Here is a 27,769-nt window from a genome sequence, read left to right as displayed (position 1 = left end):
TGTTGTCAGTGAGTTTATTTGCTTTGATTTATAATAAGATAAAAGGTATACATACTTGCAATGACCTGGTACAAATTTTGGAGGTGGGTAATGAATTGTATTCAACACTGTCACAATGTACAGGGCAGGTGTATTAAATGCAAACAGAATTTCCGTCAATGACTGCTTTGTCTGAGAAAATCTACCAGCTTAATTATAGTGGAAGCTACGCTGGTAATCTACATTATTGTGATTCAATAATTGAGGGAAATAAGTACAGTGCGTCTATAGACGGGGCTTTTGAATCACTCTCGTCACCAAATTACTCTTCATTTATTTTGACAATAGAATATATTGGTGTCAGTATCTATCATAATGATAATGGGAGTTATAAGATATTTGATTCTCAGGCAAGAGACGACTATGATAGAAGCCATCCCTCAGGTACATGTGTACTATTAGAAGTACCACCCATTCAGGGCTTAGTACAGTATATCCAGACTATACACTCCCTCAGTGACAATTATGAACTCAGGGGAGTGCAGGTTGTTGATACATATGATATAACTGCAGTGAACAGTTAGAGAGAAGAACACAACTGCTCTCGTAAACAATGCTTTGCTGTAGGGCTTCATGCAATGTGTTACTCAGTACCAAAATCTTGTAGTTATTGGTGGGAATTCCAGAACCGTATGTTGCATAGCTGACCAAGGAAATAAATTCTATCGTAACATGGGCATCAACAGGCATCTAAAAAGGGCTGATTTATACACGAGTCTTGATATTTGTGGAGTTGAGATATCAGTCTAACTTAAAGCTCAAAACTATGGAATGTTATTTAGTAGTTTAACAGAGTTTTTATTGTGGCTTTCAAGTTACTGTATCACTTGTATTTTTAAACTATCAGTCAGAGCAAAGTACATGTTCCCTTATTGACCTTTGAAGATACTTGTGAACCTGCAATACGAAAAATAAAAATAAGTGGTATACCATTATTAGTACAAGCTATTTCTAACATTGTTTCAAAGAAACTTAAAACAGATATTGTTCACTACTTAATAAGGTTTTTGTCTTGCTCATCCAACATGGACCTTCATCAGATCAAACACATCATGCAAAAGCACAGACGAAAATATAGTTATAAAAATTTGGAACCCGCTCCAAAAAAGAGAAGACTGCAACAGATAAGTTCTAAAAACAAAATCAAGTTCAAAGTTAGACAACAGCATGAGAGTGAGACAATCCCAACTACTGATATCTGCATTAAAGAATTCAAAAAGAAAATCAGAGAAGGTCTATATTAGGTGTGCTGTGTATACAATGTTTTCCCAACGAAATATACCTCTCTACATTCATATCAGTACGATTACAGTTTCATAATATCCTTTCTCACACGTGCATCAATTGGCATGTACATATCACCCCTGGGAAGGGGGGACTCTTAAATAAAAAAGACTGGGGTGCTCGTCGTACCTTTTAGGGATTAAAAAAGGCGGATTTGTTACCTCTTGGGCTGTTTAGCCTCAAAAGGTCCACAGCAGCAGCTTCTGTGATACCTTTTAGGGCATTGCGCCAAAAATATGCGACAGTGTGTTGTTGTAGAATTGGTACCTCTCAGGGGTGCAAAAATAAGATAAAATTTAAGCCGCGTCCACTTCTTTTTAGAACCACCGCGCACCACGAATGGTCAACACTCGTCTACTGTAGCCCGACTTACGATCTTCTAAAGATCGTCTTGTTTTAAAAAGAAAGCTTCGTAGGATGAATACAAACAGGCGCGGAATAAAGCAAATAATGGCATAAAATCAGAGAAAACGACAATACTTTTTACACAATTTACAACTAAACAAGAAGAATTCACATAAAACCTGGAAGCTGATCAACCAGCTGAGCTCGCGCAAATGCTGCAGAAATGGTAATGTTAACCAAATCAGAACTGATAACGAAACTATTAATTCCGATATCGCGGAGGTTTTCAATCATTTTTTCACATCTATCGGACCAAATCTAATCAAGGAAATATCAACTTCTACTATTGACCCTGAAAGCTATCTGCAACCCACTAACATAGCTTTTTCCTTAAAAAGCTCCCACCGTTAATACAGTGGGCGAGCTACTGAATCAGCTTGTCAAGAAAAATGCCGTGGGATTGGATGGAGTTCCTTGTAAACTCCTGAAATTAGCCAATTCTATGTTAGACCGTCACTAACCAAAATTTTCAAATGCTGCAGACGAATGGAAAATCGCTAAAGTGACCCCTTTATTCGAAAAAGGAACAAAATCCGACCTGAATAACTATCGACCTATTTGAAAAAATTATCTTTCATCAACTGTACGATCACCTAGATAAAAACAAACTATTGAGCACCTATCAGTCTGGCTTCCGATCCCTCCACAGCGCTATCAAAGTACTACTTGAAACAACGAACGACTGGTCAGTGAAAATTGACAAAGGCCTACTAAACGGTGTTCTTTATATCGACACCATCCATCATGCAACACTGTTGCGAAGACTAGCTAATTACGGACTTAACCAGAACTCTTTACAATTTTTTGCATCTTACGTAATAGGAGCCAAAAATGTTTATAAATGGTGCATTATCCAGTGTGAGGAAGCTAAGCTGTGGAGTGCCACAAGGCAGTATACTCGGCCCTCTACGTTTTCTAGAATACATAAACGATCTCCCAAACTGCCTCGACACAGCCTGTACAAAAATGTTTACAGATGATACTAACATAACTATTTCTGGTTCTACTCAAGCTGACCTTGAACAAAAAACAAATTCAGAACTGAAGAATCTTTATTGCTGGCTGCAAGCCAATAAACTTATTTTGATTATTGTAGCCTCGTTTGGGAGGGCTTAAGTAATCAGTTGAGCAACAAACTACAAAAATTACAGAACCGAGCAGCTAGAAAAATTTTAAAGGCCGATTACGACACTAGCCCAAACCTGCTTCTCGAAAAACTTAAATGGGACAGACTAGATGGAGAAAGAAACAAAAAGCGATAACAATGTTTAAATCCCCAAACGAGTTAGCTCCAACGTACAAGCGTGACCTGTTTATCGAGCGAAGCACAACCTATGATTTACGTAACTCCTTTTGTAAACTGACATTGCCGCGTACTAATTACTTAAAAACGCAGTTTTAGTTACAGCGGTGCCTTTTTGTGGTACTCATTACTAGAGAATGTCAGAGAAATCAGATCAATAAGGAAATTTAAAAAGCGACTTAATTGTGTATGTGAGTCATTAGATTCTCACACGGCAATCTTGTAAAACAGTATATCAATAGTTTTTATCCAATTTAATATTATATATAGATAACTATTGTTTTTACTGAAGATTTTTACCGAGTTTAAATAAAAGATACCCTTACTACTACTACTACTACTACACCGCAACTTATAGGTGCCCAGTCAGAGCAGCTAATGTTGCATGCTACCTTTTGTTTCTGTTTGTGTTGTGTAGAACTGATCTTAGTAGTTTAAAAACTGTGTCTTGTAGACCATATGCCTTTAATTTTGCAAGTAGTAGATTGTGGCAGATACAGTCGAACACCTTAGACAAGTCAAAAGCGACCACGGCCACTTTTTTTTTTTTCGTCGAAGGCTTTTCTCCAATCGTCTGTTTGTTTTATCAGTACAGTAACGGTGGAGGGCCCCTTAAGGAAACCGGATAAGGTACGTAAAAAATGAGGAGTACAATTTATTAACTTTTATTAGAAAATACGTTTTCGTAAATAAGTCGGTCGTTTTCTGAGATTTTTATATTTTTCCTTTTATAAAGGTTAGGTGGAATGTCTAACTTCAATCTAGTCCAATAAAAGAAAAAAACAATTTTTTCGGCCTCTGAAGGTGGGAAGTAACGTTAAGTTAAGGGTTTAAAATTCAGACGCTTAATAATGGATGTGAGGGGCGTGGAAATGATTTTTAATTGCTAAGGTCTTACACAAGTGCCTTATTGAAATCAGGATATTTCACAATTAATACCTTTTCATACCAGATTGAGAGGGAGGGGGAGTCACATGTCCCGTTCACCCTCCCCCTTAGATACGCCTTTTGATGCCAAGTGCATTGTGTCGTACATGAAACTTTGAAAAGAAAGTGAATGAAAGTGTTCTACCATATTTGTGTTGAAATAAGAATGAAAATTCGTCCTACAAACGCACCAGCCTTTTCCTCGTATTTCCCACACGGAGATCATTCAATAACACATTTTTCCTACCTGAAAAGTGTGGGTCTGAAAAGTCGCTGTCCTTATATTTACAGTCCTCAAAAGGTCCGGTGGACTTTAAGTAGGCGCGCAACTGGAATCTAGAAGTGCGGTAACAGAAGGTTTACGATCACGGTGTTTTGAAATGGGTGCTTTAACAAAGACACGAGGTTAACCTCTGTGGCACACAAAACAAATCCAGTAGGAGCTCTTCATTCAATTGTTTCGGGACGAATTAAAATTTGAAGTGACGGCTTTTAATATTGGAGTGAAGTAGTGGTAAAACCTAGTGGAGAGATACCCTTGGAGCAAGATTCTGACGTCTTAATAAAAATAACATGAAAGAAGTTCTTTCTCGTGAACAATGGCAGGAAAAACAAAAGTATGAATGTTACCTGTATTTCTTGCCTGGTCCTAACGGCCCGTTACAGAAATCGCTATCTCCCCGTCTGTTTTCACAGTTTTTGTCCACGCCAATTTTCACCTCAAGCGGTCTAGATTTTTCGATGGACGGTGTGGACGGTATCACTTTGGTAATGTACCGATTATATGCCTGGTCTTCCCGTGCGGATTGAGTCACTTTATACCACGTGAGGGGTTCTCTTTCAGTTATTTCTTCATCTAAAAGAGAATTGTCCTAAGTTAATAACTAGTGTTACTGACACACGTAAGGTCTGCCAACTCAGCGAAACAGGCGCATGGTACCTCAAGCCGACTTCTCTACCGTTTCAATCCTGCAAATGAAAACTGGTCGAGCCCTCGGTGATTGAACTCGTTTCAAAGTTGTGAACTGAATTTAAAAGACTTGGGTCAAGACAGGCTGCTTGGTCACATGAGTTAAGGAACAAAGATACAGTACTTACACTTGTTGTTGTTATCAACAAATTCTTGAACTATGATGCCATATTTGGCGATGTTGCTTCGTGCCATGTCCTTCAAGTCAAAACGAACTGTCATGGTCGTGTCCGTTGTTTCGATTACAATGAGAGGTGACCGGAAGGGAAAGAATACTAGCACAGAGAGTCGAGCCTGCCGTTTGGCCTTCCGCGGAGGGTTCCCGTAATCTGACACTGACACTGTTATGTTAAACAGACGAAGATTCTGCGATTTTAGATTTTTGCTTCCGCTCGTTGAAACGGCTCCAGTCCTATTATGAGAAAAATAGGGACTCTTTAACAAGTAGGAACAACCTGGATATCGTAAACTATCCTGGTAAGGCATGGATCTGGCTAAAGACTTCAAGCTTGTGGAGGGCGTTTTTTTGTGATAGAAAATGACTCAGAGGTAAAATAACTTTTCAGTCTTAGTTTTGTGGAAACAGTAGTCACCCACAAAATTACTTATTTGGTCTTTACTTACCCGCTATGGTCTAATTTTACGGACCGCTTTGTGTTGCTCGGCCACGGATCACTTACAGTTGTTGTGAAACGACCAAGGTTATAATCGTCTTTGTAATCACGATCGAAACATTCCGAAGCCACATTTAAGTTCTTTTAGACAGTGACACTCACCTTTGGCCTATACGAAAATGGCTGTCACTGCCGCTGACTATAAAGTATTCCAGCTCAGAATTTATCCCAGAGTCCCTATCGAATGCTGTAACTTGGGCGACCACAGTCTTAGGCTCTGGTATCTCTGTTAGGAGTTTTTTGTAACGTTGTTCATAGAACACAGGGCTGTTGTCATTCACGTCTTTCACCAGGATTCGGACGAGAACGGTGTCGACAGTGTTTACTGTTCTGGTGTCTGAAAGATCAGTGAAAGTCTGTTTAAAAAGTTAATAAGTAGGAAAATTATGATCAATAAAAGTTTACTTTATCCAAATGTGATCATTTGGAATAAAGCAATCCACTTCGTTTCCTTAGATCAAAGAAAGTGCAGCCTCCACTTAGGGACCAGGCTAACCCAGCTGGCTTAATATAATCTTTGACACGCCCTATGGTTACGACTATGGCGCACAAATTAATTGTAGTATAATAAAAGGTAGACGCTGCATTGCACTTGATACCATGTATTTAAGAGAAGGGTGACGAGCCAAATAAGGGCAATGCATACAAAAAAAAAAAAAAAAGAAAAGAATATACGTCTACTGACTTACCTGTAGCTCCGACGTAAAACGTAAACCTATCCCGCGCTTCGTAGTCAAGAGGTTTCAGTAGTCTAATAACACCTGTCTGAGAGAGTATCTGAAAATGAGAATCCACTTCTGGGTCACGAATCTCGGACAGGAAGTAATTTACTTTACTTGCGGGATTACATTTGCCATTCTTAGCCGCCACGCGCAGAATATTCGATCCTATAGGAATACTTTCGTTGACTTCTGCCAAATAGACGGCTTTTGGGAATGTCAGTTTTTCCGTGCATTCCGTATAAATGGAGCGACGAACTTTCAAATAGATAAACGTTGGCCTGGAGATGAGAAAGGGCACTCCATGATCCATAGCAAAGATAGTCAAGTTATAGAAATCCGACACTTGGGTTGTTAGCCTCTGTTGTAGCTTTAAAACGCCATGTTTGTCATCCAGTTCAAAGGTGCCGTTAGAATTGCCGTGGTCTATCCTGTAGTGTATTTCGCCATTTGTTCCAGAGTCGGCATCCATCGCCGTAACTCGAAGTATTTCTGAATCCACTGTGGCGTTTTCGCTGATGACCTCCTGGTACGAATCAAGAACAAAGCGAGGGGCGTTGTCATTGACATCCGATACAAGAACGTAGACATCTGCCTTATCTGTAATATGAGTAAGTGATGTGATATGCCTATTAATATCATCAAATGAGAAAAGTTGAAAAGGGATTCGGGTACACGTAGATAAGGGACCAGTTATTATTAACCTTCTTGAGGGTGAAGGAATCTTCTTTTTGGGGGGGGATCACATGGTTTTCATCGGAAACGGAGGGGATTTGTCGTCGCTAACTAAGTATATAAGGGGGAATTGTAGAAAACTAATTGCTTATTAGTTTTGAATGAGGGGCGGGGGGGTCATAATATTACAGAGCCTTATGGTAGGATAAAGTAAAATTTATCGGACCGCAACCAAAATCCTCCAACTTCCTACCCCACTTGGGCAATAAATTATAACCGGTCCCTGGGGAAGGGGAACTAGAAAACAATTTTTAGGCTTTGTTACAAATCTTATTTTGATATAGCTTAAAGAAAATAGGCGGTTCTAAACGTGAAAATTAAAGTTTTATCGAAATTTACCCAGTTCATAGCGACCGCTCTCGTCTCGTTTATCCGTGTCCTTTGCAAATATTGTCAATCTAACGAGAAAGAAAAGAAACCATTTTCAATGAATAAGAAAAGTTCGTAGGTCCTGTCAACTGCATTGTGTCACGTGTGCAACTGTGCAACTGTCACTTGTGCAACTGTCACGTGTATTTATGACGTCATCGCCCTTTGGACCTTACTGAACAATTTTCTTTTGAGTTTATGATCAAGTTTTGATGTATGGTGGGCTTTGATTGGTCGACGCACTCGGCTGTAAAACATAGAGAAAATGGTGGAGCACCCAGGAAGGTAGGTAAGACACTAAACTATTCCTCTTGTTTCTTCTAACGCTTCTTTCGTGTTCCAACCGTTTCGTGTGTGATTTATAAAAAAAGACAATGTACAGGTGAGGCTTCTTCATTCGTTGAATGATAGTTACCTGTAATCTTTGACCTTCTCGTAATCCATGGCTACCTTCGTCGTTATTTTTCCTGTGTGTTTACTGATCTTAAAATGACGATTGCCGTCTACATTTCCAATAGAATAAACGACACGTTTGGAAGATTTCTTGTCCAGTCTCCGCTCCTCGAGTTTCCCGCGTCTCACCCCCGTAACGGCGCGAACAGTGAGAATCGTAGCGCCGATAGGTGTGTTCTCTACTATAGTCACGTGATACCTCTCCAGATCAAATTTGACTTTGTGTTTCTTTATCTCGTCGATCGTTATATAAACTTTTGCTACATTCATCGATCTTTTCGGAGGCGTTCCCTTATCACTCACAATTACGGTTAAGGTACAATTCAGACCTCCGCGAGTTAATAACGACTTTCGTGTCTTGACAACACCTTCCTTGTCGATACTGAAGTAAGAAACGTTCCCAGCAATGATCGTAAAGTTAAGTTCCCCATTTTTCCCATAATCAAAGTCTCTCGCTGCAATTTTTGTCACTGAGTTTCCTGCTTTCAAAGCTTCTGAAACCTTGACTTTATACTCTGAATTCTCAAAGAAAGGCCTGTACTCGTTCACACCTAGAACATGCACTTGAACGGTTGCAATCGACTTGTGCGCTCCGTTCCTCGCAGCCACGATAAGCGTGTAGCTGCGTTCGCGATCCACTCTGACTTTCTGGTTCAGTAAAATCGTTCCACTCTCTGGCAACATCCGAAATAAAGACTGGTGATGAAGCAAGTAGAAGCGCATGCGCGCATTCTCTCCGATGTCGGCGTCAGTTGCATTGATCCTGATGACTTCAGAGCCAGAGGATTGGTTACTTAATATTGTCACTGAGTAATTGGTTCGTGAAAATACAGGTGCATTGTCGTTTTCATCTGTTACATTGATTGACAGTACTCTGGTGCTTGATTTGTTTTCGTCCTCGTTTACTGCTAAAATTGTTAAGTTGTACCAAGGGATTTTTTCCCGGTCCAGTTTCCTGATCGCTACCAGGGAAGCGCTTTGGCCGCGTGGATGCTTTCTAAGTTGAAAGGCATTTCCAGTGTTTCCTAAGGGAAAGTGAACAAGTGAACGTTTATTTGAGTTTATTTCCTGCGTTATAATTTATCAGCTTGGATTTGGATAGGTTTGAAAAACGATACCTTTGGTTTGTGTGACTCTAGTGATGTTTTGCAACAACTAATCAAGTGAAATTTTCTCTACCGAGTCTTCTTAGCTTTGAAAATACAAGAGTTTTTACTAAAATAATCACCGAATTGGTCAAACCGCACATTCGTAGCACATATTTTTTAAAATATATTTTCGTGAGGTAGGTGGCCAGAACTTAACGTACCTGTTAAAATGGAATATTTTATAGAAGCGTTCGGACTTCGGCGGCTCTTTGCATTGCCGTGAATGTTTGTGATTATTTGACCCCTCTGATTGTTCTCTTTGACCTCAATCACCTCGGGTAATTTGTCGCTGAAAACCGGGGCAGCATCTAAACAAGAACATCATATAGTGTGAAAAAAATTTCATCAGCCTTCCTTTCCTACTCCTCCCACGTGACAAAACTGCTGAGGTGACAAGCCACCAGGCTGGTTTCCAACTTTATAATATACGAAGGTTGATCCTCCTTTGAGTATTGAGCATGATCGTGAGCTATTCAGCAATCCAAACACCTTGATTTTTAATACCTACGTTTCTGATCATGATCACTTATCATTTACTAGAAGTAACACATTGGTTCAAAACATACAAAAATGAACGTGCCCCTCCAAGGGCGTTGAGATATGTAGTATAGTCTCAAGTGCTTCTCAAATTATGACCAACACTAGACACTAAAGAACCTTTAGCAACGGAAGTTGGAACACATTTGTTTTCCGTGAGACATTTGTCCCCCTGGCTTAACTTTTTGGTACCGATTAGACCAGGATCATTTGTGTGACTTACCAAACCATGTGTATGGGGTGATGGAAACTGTGAATATACTTGGTGTCGAAGGTTTTCCAATTCTGCATGATGTTGGCGGCACGTAACAACGGACCATATAGCACATTCTTTCTACAAGAAAAGCCACGTGACCTGCCCGCCTGTTGCAGGCTTTGCGCACGCAGCTTTTCACACTTCCCACTTCATCTAAGGAGGTGAACACTCCGGCTTCGATGTCCTTCACAAATGACACATTGTATGAAGTATTTTCGGCGATGCAGATAACTGTAGAATGTGGGTCATCTAATGAAGAGAGATGGAAATACAGGTATTATATCCCAGTCTTACAGGACGTACGCGTGCTTTTTCTCAGTTTTGTCCGCCTTCATGAACGACACATAACAAGAAACATTGCCTGAAATGCAATAAACTGAGGAATACAGGCGATCCTATAAAATGAAACGAGGAAATGCGGATGTTATTTCCCAAGGTTACTGGAATTACGGATGTTATTTGTCAGTAATGTCCTTCAACAAACGGCACATTGTTTGAGGTGTAGCTTATTGCTCAGATCGCTATGGAGTGCGGATCATCCAAAGAGGAGAAATATGGTTTTTATTCCCCCAGGGTTACCGGAAGTACGGATGTCGTTCATCAGAGATACTGCTGAACGCAAGTGATACTTCAGTACTATTGAGACAAAATTCCTCTGAATGGATTGGCTGAAGCAAACGCTCAAGTCTGCACCAAAGGTTAGCTAATTTTTTTTTATTTTAATGAAAAGATTTGGACGTCCAGTAACTAGCTCCAGACCTGTTCATCCATTTTGATCTTTTATTCATATATATTTTTATCAAGTGACTCCTGCCCTGTTGATAACACTTTCACTCCTAAGTTGGACCAACGTTGAAATATCCCTCACAATATTGGTCTACCATCTAACAAATACATAATAAAAATAGACGAACTATGGGCTTGAAAGTGCTATCGTTTTACGACACCACAGTCTTCAACATGAAATTAAAAGAAGATGTATATTGGCTAGAAAGGATAATTACAAGGCAGATCTTGGGAGTAAATAGTTAACCAATTAGAGCAAAAGCCTGCGAACCCTTGGCACCACCTGCTGTGCTTCACTAGTTAGTTTCATGTACGAAACAACCAAATGTCTTCAAAGTATAGTAGCAATATTTTATTTCATGTTTTTTATTCACCTTTAAAACATCTTTAGAAAAACTGGTCAAAACTTTACTGACAAGGAAAAAATCGTTTTTGGAGGATATTTGTTTGATTACAAACATGACAATGACTGTATCTAGATCTAGCCATCGTGAAATGTTAAATGTCAAGAGAGATTGATGTCTACAATTTTTTGCCTTTTGACGGGACAAACTAAAAAGAGCCAGACTTAGCGGATGACTGTTGTGCAGACTCATGTAATTTTCCAGAAGGATATAAACTATGCTTATGGATTCGCGCACTCTTTATTTCGAGTTCGTTTCTCGAAACAAATCGTAGATTTTAATTACTTAAGGTAGTGAACTTTCCGTGAGGTGCAAACAAAATCGTACTTACCTATGACAAGACTATCTGATATTATGACCCCGAAGTTGATAAGTAAAAATGCCACTGCCGCAATTCGTGGAAGCTCTGCCGGTCTTCTTTCCATTGCCAATTGTTTTCTGAGGAAAATCGACAATAAAATTAGTCAATGTAAGAAGACAGTCGTTTTTGTTTTAAAACCAGTTGAAATGTTCCGCTGCTAAAAGATCGGCCGAGACAGTTTTGTGCCATGCAATTTGGCTCAAAAGGCTTTAACGTTCTCTCCCTAATTAAATTTTGACGGGCACCTTACTTGATAACCCAACGATTTTTTCTCCAAAGAAGAACAATAGTCAAGTCTTAACCTTTTAGGTAAAATTATCATAACAAAGTCATGTAATTCAACAGGAAAGGATTATGATTTTTTTCCGATAGTAATTTATACGTATTGCTTGAGACTTAAAATATTTCTTTATAGTTACTACCCAGTTATGCGGTCATTCGTAAAATTGGTTCATGAATGCAGCGCTCTTGTAATTGGATTTTCATCGCACGTAAAGGTGTGCACAAAAACATTGAAATATTTCTTAGAAAATAGAATATTTGAACAGCGTTGAGTCGACCTCTTTAGGCAATTTCGGAGTTTATTTGCTAGACTTCGATTAAGCTGTTCTGTAATTGAAAACAATCGGTACTTTTTATTCAATCCAAGAGGATAACCAATCTTGTTTGGGTGTTCCGGGATGTCAAATCTTTGGCTAAAATTTAATTTGGCTGTGATATTAATTCTTTGGAATACCCAGTGTATTTTTATCATTCATCTTCTAAGGTATTGTAACGAGTCCGCATAGTACGTTATTAAAATTCTGTTAATATGAGGTGAAGAGTGAAATGTTTTTAAATTATTTTGAAATGAGAGTTGGGTAATTCATTCCCAGAGAACATTCACTTTTTGCCGTATTATAAAAGCAATAATGCATTACGCGAGGCATTCTCACAAACTGCCAAAGAGAAGCCGCAAGCACGAACACCGTTTAGTTTACATAAAAACATCGGACCAAAGAAGAATTACGAATACACTTTCCTAAAAATGTATACCTAGTTTGTTATCTGAAACAAATCTCGCAAGATCAAGTCCAATTTATTTTCTGGAGCCGACTATAGTGAAAGATGTTGACGAGTTTCTGATCATTCCGATAGTTCCTTCTGCCCTATGCTCATTTGAATCATAGCTTCACTCGGGTTATTAGAAATTGGCTCTGCAGCAGTAGTTGTATTATCTGAGATGAAGTAATATGCAAAGATAAGAATTATGGAAGAGGACACAGGCCTTCCAAGAATGAAACCAATGCCTGCCGTATGACATTTTGAGTGGCTGATGTGTTGTACTAACAATATTCTGACGGGTGTCCTCGCCAGCCATGTCCAGCGAATATTAGAACGCCTCTTCAACTGGCGTGGTCTTCTGAGTTTTTCCGTCTCCATCGGGACTGTGATCGTTCACGGATATCAGCTGATTACTAGCGAGAAAGAGGTTTTATCAAACTTGAGCTGCCTCACACCGTGAAAATTTAAACTGGTCGAGTCAATTTGTGAGAGCCAGTATCTCAAAGTCGAAGTCGTTTTCGAGTTGATGTTTCTTAGTTGCTGGAGAAAATCAGAAATGAAACTAAAAAAAAAATACATCGCTGTGACTGTAATAATGATACGTGTTCGCGCTGTCATCTTATCATGCATGAACAGGTTTCTATTCTCTAATTTGCAATCCTTGGCATTAGCTGGACAAACTACCCACGCATGCTGATAATAATAGCACCTTATTAATGAAACAAAACTCACTAGAATAAAGAGGTCAATCCTTGTCTTCGGCATTTGTTGTTGGATTCTTTCTCGATGTCTTTTTTTCCGAATGAATCTTGCCGCTGTTTCTTGCTTAATCTGGGATTCTTTTGATGAAGGTTCCTAATCCGTTTTCGAGTAGGTCTTTTTTAAATCTGTCCCTTTCACATGGCAAACGTTGTGCGACATGCTTGACCATGAGGCATTTCGTGATCGAGGTGTGCGTCAACTTTGGTGAAAATCTCAGAAAGTGCACGTAATCTTTGTGCACTGCCACAATACATGTATCTTCGTTTGGTTCTCTTTAACAGACATACAAATGGTTTTACGATGACACCTTAATTTCGTCCGGTCGAATTTTTGAAGGAGCTTTTCTCTTCAGGAATCGTGACTGATAGAATCAGGATAAACGGCGGTCCGATTTTTTGGGATGTTTGTCCACCAATTATAGCCTCCGTACACATTTAGTACTACGTTGACCAGCGCATGCACATGGTGATCGCTGATTGTCCAGGAAACGAAGTTATTTTATATTTCATGACAGATTACTGATGTTACGTAACGTTATTTCCCTACAAAATATCGGTGTCTCTATGAAAATGATCAGTAAAAACGCTATGCACAGCCTTTATGTTGTCCAATTGAAGTAGTTTCCACGGCCGAGAAAATATCCTAAATAAATAATCTTAGTAATAACAAAGGGAAACATCAGAAGAACTCGAAAGTACTTTCATGTGTGGGTGAGCGTTGAAAAATGCATGAAAGTTATACAGGGTGGTTAGATAGTACGTGGGAAATAATCACTTATTTATATTTCTCATGTCAACCGCTACTTAGCCATTGTCTTCAACTTGTTTCGTAAAAAAATTAAGTAAAGTTGGTATGGAAAATTTTCGGAAACATGTGTCACGAATACAAAAATGAAGTTCAGAGACGTGTAGAACTTCTTTCTTCCCAAAATACGACAAAATGCAACAGTTCAGAAACGAATTGTGGAAGTCTACTACGCTCAATTTCGTCACGGTATTAGTATTATGACATGCAAATAATGCCGGTCATGTTGAATATCAAAATATGTTTTGACGATAATCACTTCAATTCATGATATAACTTGTCAATATTGACAAAAAATAAAAAAAAATTGGAGCCACATTATGTTGTTCGTGTTATTAATACACAGCGCTATTTTGGTTTAGATTTAATGGTACTTCAGTTCTACGTTTTGTTTTTAGTTTGGTGAAAAAGTACCTGTCGTGGTATGGTATTGTTGGGTTTACAGATCTTGTGTGGTCAGTACATTTTCGTTTGGTGATTTGCCTCGGGCTCATTTCATATATCTGTAAATCTATCATTCTCAATTTTACAACCGAACCGAAAGAGTTATTTAACGAATAATATCCTAACGCAAAATGATACGTTAAGTAACTGAATCAGGAAGTCCATCGAAACTTTCCAACATAAAGATTGTCTTCTGTTTAAAACCATAATTTTTTTTGTCCCGCAGGTCTAACTCATCACCTTTTACACTTCAGGTGAAGAAAGTATACGTTTTCATCCATTTCTTAAAACAGTTCTACCGAAAACCCGTAGAACAATCCAACTGAACCACATACGTTCGTTCTCAGTAAGAATTGTGCCATGGCGGTCAACCAGAGTTTCCCCAACAAATCAAGACTAATTCCCTAGAACACGAATGTCTGGTTGTGATGAAATCTTGGAATATCTGCTGGTAAATTACAAACGGTTTTGTTTCGTTTGATTTCTTCGTTTAGCGAATGCTTCCCGTTATGTGTGAGGTGATTAATAGCATATCGGACTTGCTTCCTGATTGGAGTAGGCCCGTTATATAGGTATGTAGAAAACTTTCTTTTTCGTTTCCAAGTTAAATAAGGTTATTGGTTTCAGAAAGTAACATTGAAGAAGCTATTTTGCTATTGAAAACGTCCATAGTGATTGGAAAAAAATCTAATTTACATGCCCTATAGCTATGCAACTTGTAAGATAATTCAAATATTTAAGATGAAGCGTACCTATTTTTGAGCCTTTTGTCAGGTTCGTGTCGTCGTGTCTTAGTTAAAAAAATCTCGACATCTTTACATGTATACAGCTAACCACAAAAGGATGACCCTTATGATGAGACAATAAGTGTTAATATGGCACAGTATTGTGGTCATTCGACATCTTTCTAGTGTGTTGTCGTTCTCTTGACTTATCACGTATTCATAGCCACCCCGTGAGGTGCTTCAAGCCCAACAAATTGGCCGCCATCCATGTGCAGCTCCCGCTGGGACATACAGGTAGCTAACAAACCTCAGATCTTCGAACACCGGCAGGGGGAACCGAAAAAAGTATCTAACTTTCAGGATGAAATCCCAGCCTTCCAGCCACGGGATTACAGATTGATTTCTTTAATCCGTCTATGTGCTGGATAAATAATTACTGAAATAATTACTAAATAATTATTATTCACTCTCTTGATTTATCAAGAACTCGAACCATAGTAGTGACTAATATGTGGCTTAAATTTCGATTTTTATATCTTAACCACGTCCCATTCCTATCATAAAGTTGTCCAAATTGAAAAACACTGTTTTAGCCGCCAAAATGTCCACTAAATTTACGCGAGGCGTATTATTAGAATCTTACGATCCATTTGTTCAACTATTTTCGCGAAAGTTGTTAAACTTGAAACAAAAATCTATCGAATGAAGGATATACTCCGCTATTCTCTTGTATTGACAAGGAAGTTTATTTTCCCTCAAAGGTAATTGCTACAATTAAAGTCAACATCCTCGACCTTTCAAACAAACTTTCGTAATGGATACAGGTACTCAGCCGGTGCTATTCTTGGCGGAGATCACTTAACTTTTCGATACCGTAGGCATTGGTGTATACTAAACCATTTGTCTTACTCTCTGTTTGCAAACGTTTCCAAAAACAGAAACATTTTTCAGCAGTGAAAAATTTCATTTTCGTGTGTTTTCATTTTTGGTTTTAGCATGATACGACATGTTTGTTGGCATTCGAAGGTTTTCCAGACTGGGATTTATAATAAATTACGGTTGACTTCCTGTGTCTACTAAGCCATTATCCAGCAGGTGACTCACCTCCAATCTCCGTCAATTACAACGTTTAGTAAATAATACGGACTAAATTTTAACCTAAGTGGATGAAGGTGCTTCTGACATATCTATCTATTTGACGGCAAGTAATAAATATTAAGACAAAAAAAAAAAACTTACGTTTAATTTTGGCAGAATCTTTAAACCTTATGAGCAGCAGATTCCGCAACAGTTGCTAATCAGGCTTTTTGTAGCATCTCGACATGCATTGTTTCAGTCCTCAACGCAGTTCGTTTTTTTGTGGGATAAAATCTCTAGACAAATCTTCAGCTCCTTCTTTGTAGGAATGGATTCTCCGTAGTTTTCTACCAACCCAGAGGGCCATAAACCATGTTATGACGATTTATTCCTTGATGACTTATCACGCCGCGCTGTACGAATGCTCCTCTCAGTAGTCATACTACATATTTGGATTGATTCCAGCTCGTTTCGGTATAATCAAGCAATAAATATAACATTAACAATTCGCGGTGGTCCATTGTAAAGTTGCAGGAGACTCTTAATGTTACACCCACACAAACCAAACGCCCTGAAATACTTATCACTGTAAATTTAACTGTAAAGACTTCCAAGCAATTATCACAAGAACCTTGCATAATCCGAACAACAATGAATTAATATCTATCTAGTGTGGTATACTTCTGCGTGCGGCTTCATTACTTATGTAAAGATTATCAATTCACCACTCAGAGAACTTGGTTTGTAATAACTAAGTTTATGAAGACACTGGAGATTGCATTGAGGTTAAGCTAATATTTTTATAAAACTTGTACAGCTGAAAGACTAAGGAAGAGAAAAAAAGGTACTTATGTGTGAGAATTTCCATCGATGATATGTTTAATGACTTATCTATATTCGATGGGAAATCTCAAGCGAGAACGATACATTTTAAAAGATGGATTCTAATTAAAATTTAAGAAGCAATCTATCTTGCGCAATGCATAAAGAGACAGGTGTGATTCTCAAAGTCTATTACATGTATTGATTCCATTCCGAAAATTGAGTGAGAGTGGTTTGAACTATTGAAAGCTCAAGATGTAAACTTTATGCTAATGCAACTGAGCAAACCGAGGAGGGAAATTAATTTTTCCAATTATAAATGAAAATCGCGAATGTGCTAACATTTGTACGTGACTTTTCATTCTGTGAAAAGAAACAAGAAAAGAAAATTGCTTTCAATTTTACAATTTCAAAGGAAATACCTGTGTGATAAATATATAATTCCATGAAAATAAGGAAGTTTGTACCGTTCATTTCTAGTTTACTTTAGGAGGAATAAAATATCTTTCCACTCTTGCGATTTTTTGCAACTAAGGATTCTTAAAGAGTAAACTCTTACTCGATGTTTTGTCAAAATTCAGCGAAAATAAAAGAACCCCGCTTTTTCTTTGGTAGTTTAGTTTTCATGCAGAGCTAAAAATGTTCCATGATTCATTATGATAAAGTCACTCGCAGATTTTTTATTAAATGTTATTGTTTCAAATTGTCAAATGTTGTCAATTCTAAAAGCTTACGTGCCTGCAGTTAAATGACTCTTAAACAACAGAGGAACACAAACGGCTCAACTGTGTGATCTTACCGTTTAGAAAGCTTGCCTGAGGTTGCTGTAAAAAGAGGTTATTTGTGTTTACTTATGTTCTCAGCGATTCAACTGAAATATTCTGTGATATTTCGGTTTTAGATTGCTTACACATGACGCTGGTAAATTTAGTTGGGGTCGAACTACTTCGAATACGTCGGATTTTGATGAGGAATTTACATGAAACTTTATATGACAAAACTACGAAGCCAGAATAATCAAACTCATAATCAATACACGTTCTCATTAAAGCAGATGAAAACAAAGATTCTCAACTGATTTATTGATATAAGAAATGTTTTTAAAAATATGTCGGGTTTTGTGTTTGTATATCATCAGATTGTTGAACACACTTTCGTTTCAACTGGTCGATAATAAGTTAAATATGTATTCTACTACTCTGCTATTATAATGGAAATATCAAAATTATTATCCTCTTTAGCTGAAAAAAAGCAGTAACAACTTGCCCTCAATACTGCACAATTTGATCTATTTTGAAATATGAAGAAATGTTTGCATTTTCTTGATTATTTTGTTATTTCTCATTTGATTTTGATCGGATCGTTCAATCATCTCACAAACTTGAAGAATTGCTTTTCGTTGTTGTTGTTTTTTTTTAAGCTATAACAATGCTAAATTCACTCCAAACAGAATCCCAATAAAATAGCTGGCTGTCCTTTAATTTAGCCTACAGGAAACACACTTTCTTCAAATGTATTTTATATGATGTTAGGTACGTGGGCAGCTTAGTGTAAGATCTACCTGAGGGAGGGTTTGGCAAATGAGATATTTTGCAACAGATTTGCATCCTATCTGAGATTTCAGGAGCATCAATACAACTTTATGACAGTTTCGGCACTTTTATTCAGCATTATTTATTAAGTTTCCGTGTATGTTGTTTTGTCTTGTCTAAGAATTCCATCTTGAGAGACTTCAGCTCTTGCCTGTTTGCTTTCTGCACTCGAGAGAATATTAATGACTGGCAAACGTATATATTTAAATCCTCGTTCGAGATTTTTCGGATTTACCATGAAGCTGAAGTTGTTACCATTTGGATTTGGGTTTAACATCAATTCAGACTTTTGACTAATTGCAAAACTAAATGTAAAAAACGCGATTGGAAGTATGTTAGAACATAGGAAAGCAAGTCACTGGTTGCTTCAGAGATCTGATCTCAATAATCTCTGTGATAGGATGCCGAACAAACAGGTGGCTAATTACACAGCCAACAGTTGTGTAATGATAAGATAGTTAAGACAGATTCTACAATTGGCTCTGACTTTGTTATCACCATAAAATATCCTTCAGTTTTGTTTAGTTTGAAGCTTGAATTGAATAAGATAACCTCGGAATTTCCCTGAGGCTAAGGCTGAATACGTCGCGGTTTTGAATGCTTGAAAAGTGTCTAAAGTACACAAGAAAGTATTTCAAATTCAAAAAATAGAAGACCCACTGCCTGTCCTTTGGACAAGAAATTACAACAACTGATGCACCTGTGTTGCTTATTTTAACCCTCACCCAAATCAACCGGTGAAGATTTTTTTCAGCCTGTGACATTTGGAATTTGGAAGTGAGGTCAACTAGTTTCCTGAAACAAGAGGCACTATAGAACCTTAAGCCAATAGGCTGCCAAACTGAGGTGAAGATTAGATTTTAAAATATTTCGTAATGTGATTTGATGAGAAGGGATAAGAAATATCTATCGACTTCAAGGGACACCCTCACCTTTTAGTTCTAATACTTACAAGTATTCGAGGCCTGCAAAGCTCTAACGATATTTAGAGGCTGAAAAGTGACGTTCATTCGAGAATTTATTAACCACGTACTGAGAACAAGTGTTCAAGACATTGACAACCTGAGTTATAAACGACAACTTAGTATTATTCAAAATGAAAAGATTGAAACGAAAACTTTTTCTCAACTACTGCTCGTCGCTCTACACAAACATTTCATAAATATCATGGTAGATAAAATATTTCGTCATAATCTATAGATTTCCTTCATAATTTGTAAGCTGCCCTACAGCTAGAAGCAGCCACCAATTGTGTTGCCATGCAAACTTCAGATAAAATCTAATACTAAACATCCGGGACATAGATCCTACGAGTTAAAAACTTACGACATTAAGCCAGGATTTCAATCATTTAAGCTCTCCTTTGAGTTGTTGAAACATTTAAAGTCCTTTGGCTACATCACTTATCCCTAAAATCACAATCGCTCTTTAGAGTTGATATCCCTTTTTAAATTAAAACAATAACAGACCGCAATGTTTTGTTTGTGTGTCTAAACGCGGTGATTAATACGGTCAATTTTGATTGAAAATTGACATTCTGTCAGAAACTAAACTGACATGAATGTTGATTGCCTTCTTAGAGCCTCTTACCTGAGCTTAACTGTTTAGTTTTAAATATCTAACATGATTAAATCGAGCACTTCTTCTTTAAGGTTTCTTTCGATTCAGCTATTTCAAACCATCTGGAGTTGGTTTACCTGGTAATCTGCTAATCATGACTTGAAGCATTAATTATAAAACAGGCTTTTGTGATGAATTCAAACGAGACAGAACGTACGGAGTGTTTCAGTGCCAGTTGTAAAACATAAACAGATCACCCACCAGTATCATAGCTCACTTCGTAACAGCTCTCTCTCCTCTTCAAGTCCGAAGGGAAAGAGACCGCTCCTACTAGAACAATGTAGCATCGCGGCATGATTTTATAGGATACGGTATCCTATAAAATCATGCCGCAATGCTACATTGTTCTAGTAGGAGCGGTCTCTTTCCCTTCGGACTTGAAGAGGAGAGAGAGCTGTTACGAAGTGAGCTATGATACTGGTGGGTGATCTGTTTATGTACCGTTCGTACCTCTTCAATGGAGTCTTATTTACTCGTCATCGCAACAATAGCTGCGCACACGTTCGTATAACAATACTCATACACTATGCCACATGCCCTCTAAAATAATTTCGTGTACTTGAAAATGACTACAGTAAAAGACTTACTTGCTCATCAATTTACTTGTAAGCTTGCTTTCCAATCAAAGTTACCCTTCCTTCGTAACAGCGCTGTAGCCATTCGTTTATTTCAATTGTCTCACTTCCGAGCCATAGCGTCTGCGGGAATTTTATACCAAGTTTATGTCAAAACTTGCGAAGAATTCGCGTTAACCGTTTTATCTTGTAATCGAATACGAAGTTATCTTCTTTGATTCAAGTGTCTTTCTTTTGCAAATTTCTCTCCATCATGATCCCCGACACGAGAAGTTTTGCAGGTTTTGCAAATTAGTTTGAATCGTTAAATCACAGTTATTGTTCCGTTCTATTTCGAAATGGATGACGACCATAAGCCGTCATTGACTGTACTGTTCGAGATTATTAAACCTGAAATGAAGACCGACAAACTTAATTACTTATTCCTTGTTCGTTATGATTTATTTGGCCGGTATATGGAGGGGTGACTAGCAAGAATACATTTTAAATTCATGCATTGACCTGTATTGTACCCCATTTCTTTCAATTTCCTTCATTGCGTCAGAATACTTGTAACCATACTGGATGTGCACGAGTAACCGTTTTAACCGCCTAGAATAGTATCGAGGTGTTCTTTAAATATCCATGTTATTTCAGTTTGTTTTAAAAATTTTATGTTGGTTCTGCTTGTGCGGCAAGAGTGATTAGTCAAAACAGATAGCCTCAAACAAGTAATTAAGCGGCCATAATAACTTTGAAATATATTAAAATACCGAGGTTATTTCATTTACGTAATCCTCGTCGACCATCGTGCCCAACTATTAAACATGCAACGTTTGGCCTTACATGGCTCAGTTGTCGAAATTGACATCAAAAGATGTTGGGCTCTGCGGTAAATATAATCCATATTTGTCATGTGAAAGGTTAAGACATCTTTAAATCAGATAAGCGTTCATTAATAAGGTGCTTTTATCGCTCCATTATAAAAGTGTGAAGAGACAGGCAATTAGCGGTGTTTTGCGTTTTGGTTGGGCACATTTATAACAGCAAATACCGACTGAATATTTGCATTCGAGTCACAATATGGTTAGGTGGACTTCCAGCTGAGAAAATGACCGTTTGGCAACGGGTGAAGACACTTAAATAAATAGACTCATTATTCATGCGATCAGCAATGGCGATAGAAACAATGGGGGGTCCAACAGAACTTCAGTCCGTGATGGATAAATATCAATATCTGAACACGCACTCAACCCATTTTAGCGAAGCCTTAGGGCATCCGGATGTTTCTACCGAAAAAGACAATTTCAATCGTGACTCAGAGCGCATTTCAGGGCAATTATAAGATGACAGCGCGCGTTACAATCCACCAGTATTCTAGCATTCTCTATGAGAATGCAAAAATGATAAACAAACTCTTCCAAACTTTACAAACAGAGCAGTGAAACGTCAAGGTTTACTGAAGCACCCATCAGAGGTCGATTACCAAAACTTACCTTGCAAGTTACGTAAACTTTTACTTCAAATTTTGATGTTTGTTCTTTCCAAACACAAACATCAACTGACCCCTTGTAGCTCCTGTTTGTTGTTTAGCTTTTCGACCATTCCTCGCTCCTTTTATGGCTTCTGTAGAGTCTTTTCAGAGGTTTAACCTACGTTCTGTCAAAAAATCCAAATCAAACTTCGTCAACAACACTTGTCCTATTTGTTCAAAGTCGTGTGTTGTTCTTTTCTGTGCTCGCACGCACTCTGTTTGTCTCAAGGGACACGGCTGAAACTGCTTCTGAATTACGATTGTGAATGAATCATGAATACAATAGAACTTTTCCTTGACTGACTAGACGGCTGAGAACTCGTGGCGAGAGCGCACCACTCTTACTGGGAACTAACAAAGAAAATAACGCGTGAACATTTGGCCAACTCAAAACGCTGGTTTATATACAAGTGGTGAGTCAAAACAAAAGTGTAAACCAGGCGGCCATTTCAATTCACACAGAATTGAGTAACAGATTGTTAAGGACGAAGAGAGTTACCTGTGTTTTTGCGTCACTAGGCGTTACCAAATTTGATTCACACCAGCAAAATACTATCAACGTTCCCTAAGAAAAGCCATCACTACAAAAGGGCAACAGGCAATATCTGTGGGCAGCTATCCAACTGTGGTTTTGTTAAATTTATAAGTTTGTTTCATACTTAAAGTTTTGAAAACTTTGTATACAGACCACTTTTGCTGACTCCGGCAAACGAATAGTCTTTTTTGCAATGTCATTCGAAAACCTTACTAAAGAGTTCTCATTCGATGCAAGGCCTAAGAATCTAATTTGAAATTGTGACGCGTAACCACCAGTAGAGAAAGGTCAATGAGCTGTAACAAAACGAAAGGTTTATTTTCAGTGAAGAAAGAACAAAATGGAAAAACAATTACAAGCGTGAGAACTCGCTCTTCTGTAAAGCGAAACAATCCAATCCTGCACCCTCTGTGAAAAACAACGATCTTTGTTAAAGCAACGTTCCTTTAATACAATGGCTGCCGTTTTAAGCCATTCTTTACATCTAATACAAAATGATAACTATATAAGGGCCCGAACTATCTGCTCAACTGTGAATTTGTTGTGAATTTGTTGCAAGTATACGCATGGGATACTTTTGGAATAGGACCTGGTTTTACTTGTACCTTAGAGGCCTCAATGTTTCAATGTGTTTTTCTCTTATATAACGCACGTAACTTCTGAACAAGTGACTGTCTAAGGCCTCGAACTAAGTGAGCCTTTGTCTCATAGTAAACACAGAATTGAATAACTTCGCAAAATTTCACTAACCCCTTACCTATATACTGTTCGTTGGTATTCATCGTTCACTTTGGCATACTAAAAGAAAAGAAAATTTTTGAGAGGTTTGCAAATCTTTGTGTCTCCGACTTTGCCTGGTACTTGATCAAGTTTGCGTGCTTCTAGTTCAAACTTACTCTTTAGTGCCACATATTTCATCGCCCACTCACTCTTAGGAAATCTGTTGTGCCGACGAACATACCTGTACGTCTCACCAAAACAATCAACTGCCAAAAAAGATCATTGAAGATTTCAAAACAGGTGCCATTAGCTCGTTTAGACGACGCACTATTTTCATTGAGATCAAACTGTTTCAAAAATAGCTATTTGTTCCCCGCTGGGACTTAACTAACGACTCGAGCCCAGTGTTAGCTGAGAAAGAAACTTCACGTCAAACGTCTTCGTCTCTAATTCTTATGAGTTATATGAAATGATTGAAGATTCTATTGACAATGGTGTGTAAAGGCTGAGTTTTCTTCAATTTATAAAATAACTATTTTTGAAAGTGAAGACCTAGATCAAAGCTAATCCTAAGGAAAGGCAAAACTCGTGATGAGAAAGCTCAAGGTTCGACGAGAGTGCTAAAACTTTCCACGTCAGACGGTGCATGAGGTACAGATACGAATAAACTTCAATAAATTTTCTCGGCCGAAGAAACACCTGACAATTTGACCTTTAATAAATGAGATTCCCAAAGAAACTATACTTATGTGGGTGGTTGTGTGCTGAATATCTTAGGTAATAATTTTGATTGTCAGCCGCCATTCCAGAAAAGCTCATTAGCCATTATAGATATTATTCTGCTCCAACCCCTCAAACTTGGTTTGTTTAGGGTCTATATGCTAACTAATTCGCCGAGTAACGCAAGTGACCCTAGTGGCATCATGATCATCTCAAACCCTGCAGGAATTAGCTTAATCCTATCTAGCAAGGTTATCAATACTTTGGCGCCTTTTCAATGGATTTCGAGTGATTATAATCTGAACGCGCGAGCAGGAAGTTCTCCTTGCGCGTCTGCTCTCTTGCGCGAGTTTTTTCTCGCGTTTTTCGAGAGCCCGACAAGAAGGTTTTCAATGAATTTCGTGGAAAGGTTTAACCGGGATATCATACAAATTTATACATTGAATTTTTGAGTTCATTCTTTACTTGATCCTTTTACAGTGTGTAGCCACTAATTAACTTTTTGTATTGATGAGAATAACCCCGATTTCCTGACGTTGGGTTGTAACACTATCCAACAGTTTTATCCTGTTATCTGAAATTGCATCGGAAAACTGAATTCCAACACGCAAGGATAGGTCACAAACCTTTAAAAAAAAAATGTCAAGACACTTCTAATTTAAAAGTTTTTCCCGCACAGACTTTGTTTTTCTCCTTAAAAAATTAACCACAGTAGCTACATGCGAATAGGATTGATGTGTGCTATTTCGAGCAGTTTTAAAGACCTTTGTGGTGAAGAAAAGATTGAAACCTCCCACGCAAATCGCGTTATAGGCCAAAGGCCTGCGTAGGAGGCGACACAGAGAAGAATTCGGACTCGGTTTTCTTTCATTCCTTGAAAACATTGATGAAAAAAAGAATTCCACAGTCGAGAGGGCAGGGTCAGCTAGAATAAGACGATCTTTCTTTTACTCAATGTAACAAAATTCCGGATGATTGTAGATTTTGCTCGATTTACTTAATATACAGAAATTTCACCAGTTAAAATAATTTAGTTCTCTTTTCTTCTCGTGGGTTTTAAGCATTTATTTCATTAAAAAAGTGAGATTGCCAGCGCGGAAGACAAAGTAGCAGACATAATAAGAACTTACGCTTAGCATATTTGCCTTGTCTTCCCTCTCATCAGCCAATCAGTGACGGGTCTTTCATCTTCCATTGGTTTTATCAGTATAACGGTGAGGTCAGAATAAACACCAACCGGGAATGAGATCTCAATTAAAAACGCGAGCACGCAAACCTAAAGTTGAACAATTTATTTTGATAAATCGAATTTTTATCATGGCTCTATTTTAGAGCTTACGCAGTAATCACCTAAATCTAGTTTACAGCCAGTGACATTTTACGTGCAAATTAATTGTTAAAATTCTGAACTAATTCTTTAGATTTTTCATGTTTACCTGGAATCTTAAGAAATATTTTTATTCAAAGAACACAGAAAAATGCGCCCTGCATCGAAGCATTGAACTGACCAATGAGCCTATGGAAAAAGAACTCAGTTTCTTTATAGCGTTTGATGAAAAGTGTAAATAGGATGTTTTTGTTTTGTGGTCTGCGATTCAAAATTCATCATAACAATTTGTTTTTTTGACAGTAATAATGAAGCTATTGAGAAGACAGACTTTCTGTAAAACCGAAAACTTGATGAGGTCGCTTTGGTTTGTTAAAGCCTTTGATGCCATAGTTCCCCGGCAAAATTTCCAGCATCTTATTCCACATAATAACAAAACTCACTTTTGACTGATGTTGATTTTTTACCGATTCGAGATGAAAGTTAAGCTCATCGGAAATCATCTCTGCTCTATGAGCGTGTAAAACTGGACAAAAGCGAGAAGAGATTTTTCAAAGACGGATAGTTCCTCAGCACAAGGCTCGATAGGGGCTTATAGAGGAAATTGGGAATTTTTCAACTTTTTGTATAGGAAAATGTTTGACTGGAAAATACAATTTTCAAACTCAAAGAACAACAAAGCGAATCGGCGAACCCGTGATTGATTTATTTTGTTCAACAAAAAATTATTTTGTAAATGTATTAAAGTTTACCTTTATCCCCTTACAAATACACGTGTGTTATTTAATCATTTCCTCGTTGGATTTTGCTAGAAATATACCATGAAATTTCTACTAAAAGAAACACTGATTTTATTTCTTTTTCGCGAGAAGGGGAAAGAATTCAAGCATTAATTATCGTCCTACCCATTTGAAAACGTTGTTTAATTATTAAAGTACACATTCATCTACAAATTGTCTAGAATATTTTCTCAAATATTTCATTTCTTTAGGGGATAAAAAAAAAACGAAAATTGGATCTGCATTTGAGAATTCTTTCAGAAAATGTGTCACTAAATCTGAAAGTTTTGTTCTTAAAAAGGGCTTGAAAAGTTCGGATTTGTTAGTGGTTGAAGTAATCGTCGATACAAACCTAATAAATTATTAGTGTTTTCGTGTAAAGTGCACTCCACAAAATTTCACTCACCTATGTTTTGTCCACAGTTTCCCTAAGCTTCATTGTTTACCCCAAAGATGCTAAATACGTCTTCTTGGAAATCTTAAATGGTCCTTTGATCACTGCCTGAAACAGAGTTATGTCGCGAACACCATGGACACCCCAAACTTTAACGAGTTCCTTCACATCGCAATATATTTACGAGACAAAACACTGTGTTTCGCTTTCGAGAAGTTATAATTTAGTCAAAATTAACATATATGAACTTAAAAACCCATGGAATGCCTTCGGGATAATTTTTTAACCAATAGAACTCCGCAGTGTCTTGCGCATGGCAGTTGGAATAGGACAATTGGTTGCGGGGTTCACGACCATGCATATTCACTCTCTCTGCGCTAGAGTTGACGTAACAGTGTCAATAATTTCTGTATGTGCACGGAAAGAAAAATTGAGAACTACTAGGATTTACGCAAGGCGAAGGAAGAGGTAAACAACTCCTTGAGTTCGAGGGCGATTGCTTGATGAAAATTGAAAACTCTTGTCAATATTTTGTTTGCATTAATCGATGTACTGAGTAGAGTGCAATTTCTATCTTTATATTCCTCTGGGAAACTGTTTCAGCTCCTTGAAAAGTGAAATTTAATTGAACTAAATAAAGAAGATGTTCTACCGCCATTACGGCAAACATGTTGACAAGTTTTCACCCGGACAAAGTTTAATTGGGTAAATCCTTTTTAGCCAAAGAAAGGCTTAAAATTTATTTATCTAGAACAAATTAAACTGATTCGGCGTTATTGGAGTCGAATTCGTCTAGTCCTTGCAAAAGGATGTGGTCAATGATGCTTTTGTTTTCGCATTTTGGAATACCAATTATACTGCTAAAAAACGTATTTCTGGCGGCGATAGGGTAACCAAATTCTCTCGACTATTCACAAGAAAATGTTTGTCAACCTTAAGTGCTACT

At 37.8% G+C, this 27,769-nt stretch overlaps 1 protein-coding gene across 7 annotated transcripts; it reads right to left on the bottom strand.

The window, feature by feature from the left end:
• LOC148732541 (cadherin EGF LAG seven-pass G-type receptor 3-like) lies at positions 1-27,018 on the bottom strand. Of its 7 annotated transcripts, XM_088758145.1 has the most exons (15): positions 23,780-23,949; positions 23,641-23,681; positions 22,311-22,473; positions 12,701-12,827; positions 11,341-11,447; positions 9,787-10,068; positions 9,188-9,334; positions 7,841-8,903; positions 7,396-7,454; positions 6,292-6,921; positions 5,705-5,939; positions 5,057-5,340; positions 4,589-4,814; positions 4,206-4,294; positions 1-936 (listed from the first exon to the last, which is right to left on the bottom strand). In XM_088758145.1, exons 4-15 carry the CDS (start codon positions 12,790-12,792, stop codon positions 887-889), a joined length of 3,264 nt encoding a protein of 1,087 aa, XP_088614271.1. In that variant the 5' UTR covers positions 12,793-12,827; positions 22,311-22,473; positions 23,641-23,681; positions 23,780-23,949; the 3' UTR covers positions 1-886. The 7 variants fall into 7 exon arrangements, with proteins under 7 accessions (XP_088614271.1, XP_088614272.1, XP_088614275.1 ...); XM_088758146.1 differs by lacking the exons at positions 23,641-23,681; positions 23,780-23,949 and adding an exon at positions 26,836-27,018; XM_088758149.1 differs by lacking the exon at positions 12,701-12,827.
• Positions 27,019-27,769: the final 751 nt, after the last annotated feature.

Source organism: Stylophora pistillata, chromosome 4 (assembly GCF_964205215.1).
Source record: "Stylophora pistillata chromosome 4, jaStyPist1.2, whole genome shotgun sequence".
Lineage (NCBI taxonomy): Eukaryota > Metazoa > Cnidaria > Anthozoa > Scleractinia > Pocilloporidae > Stylophora > Stylophora pistillata.
This window is presented reverse-complemented; position numbering and strand designations above follow the sequence as displayed.

Excerpts from the sequence above, each read along its gene's own strand:
- LOC148732541 (XM_088758146.1), bottom strand. The coding sequence starts at position 12,792 with ATGGAGACGGAAAAACTCAGAAGACCACGCCAGTTGAAGAGGCGTTCT. Across the intron at positions 6,922-7,395 it reads GAGCGGTCGCTATGAACTGG|ATAAGGCAGATGTCTACGTT; the intron begins GTAAATTTCGAT and ends CTCATATTACAG. Across the intron at positions 4,295-4,588 it reads GGACCAGGCAAGAAATACAG|ATTCCAGTTGCGCGCCTACT; the intron begins GTAACATTCATA and ends CCGCACTTCTAG.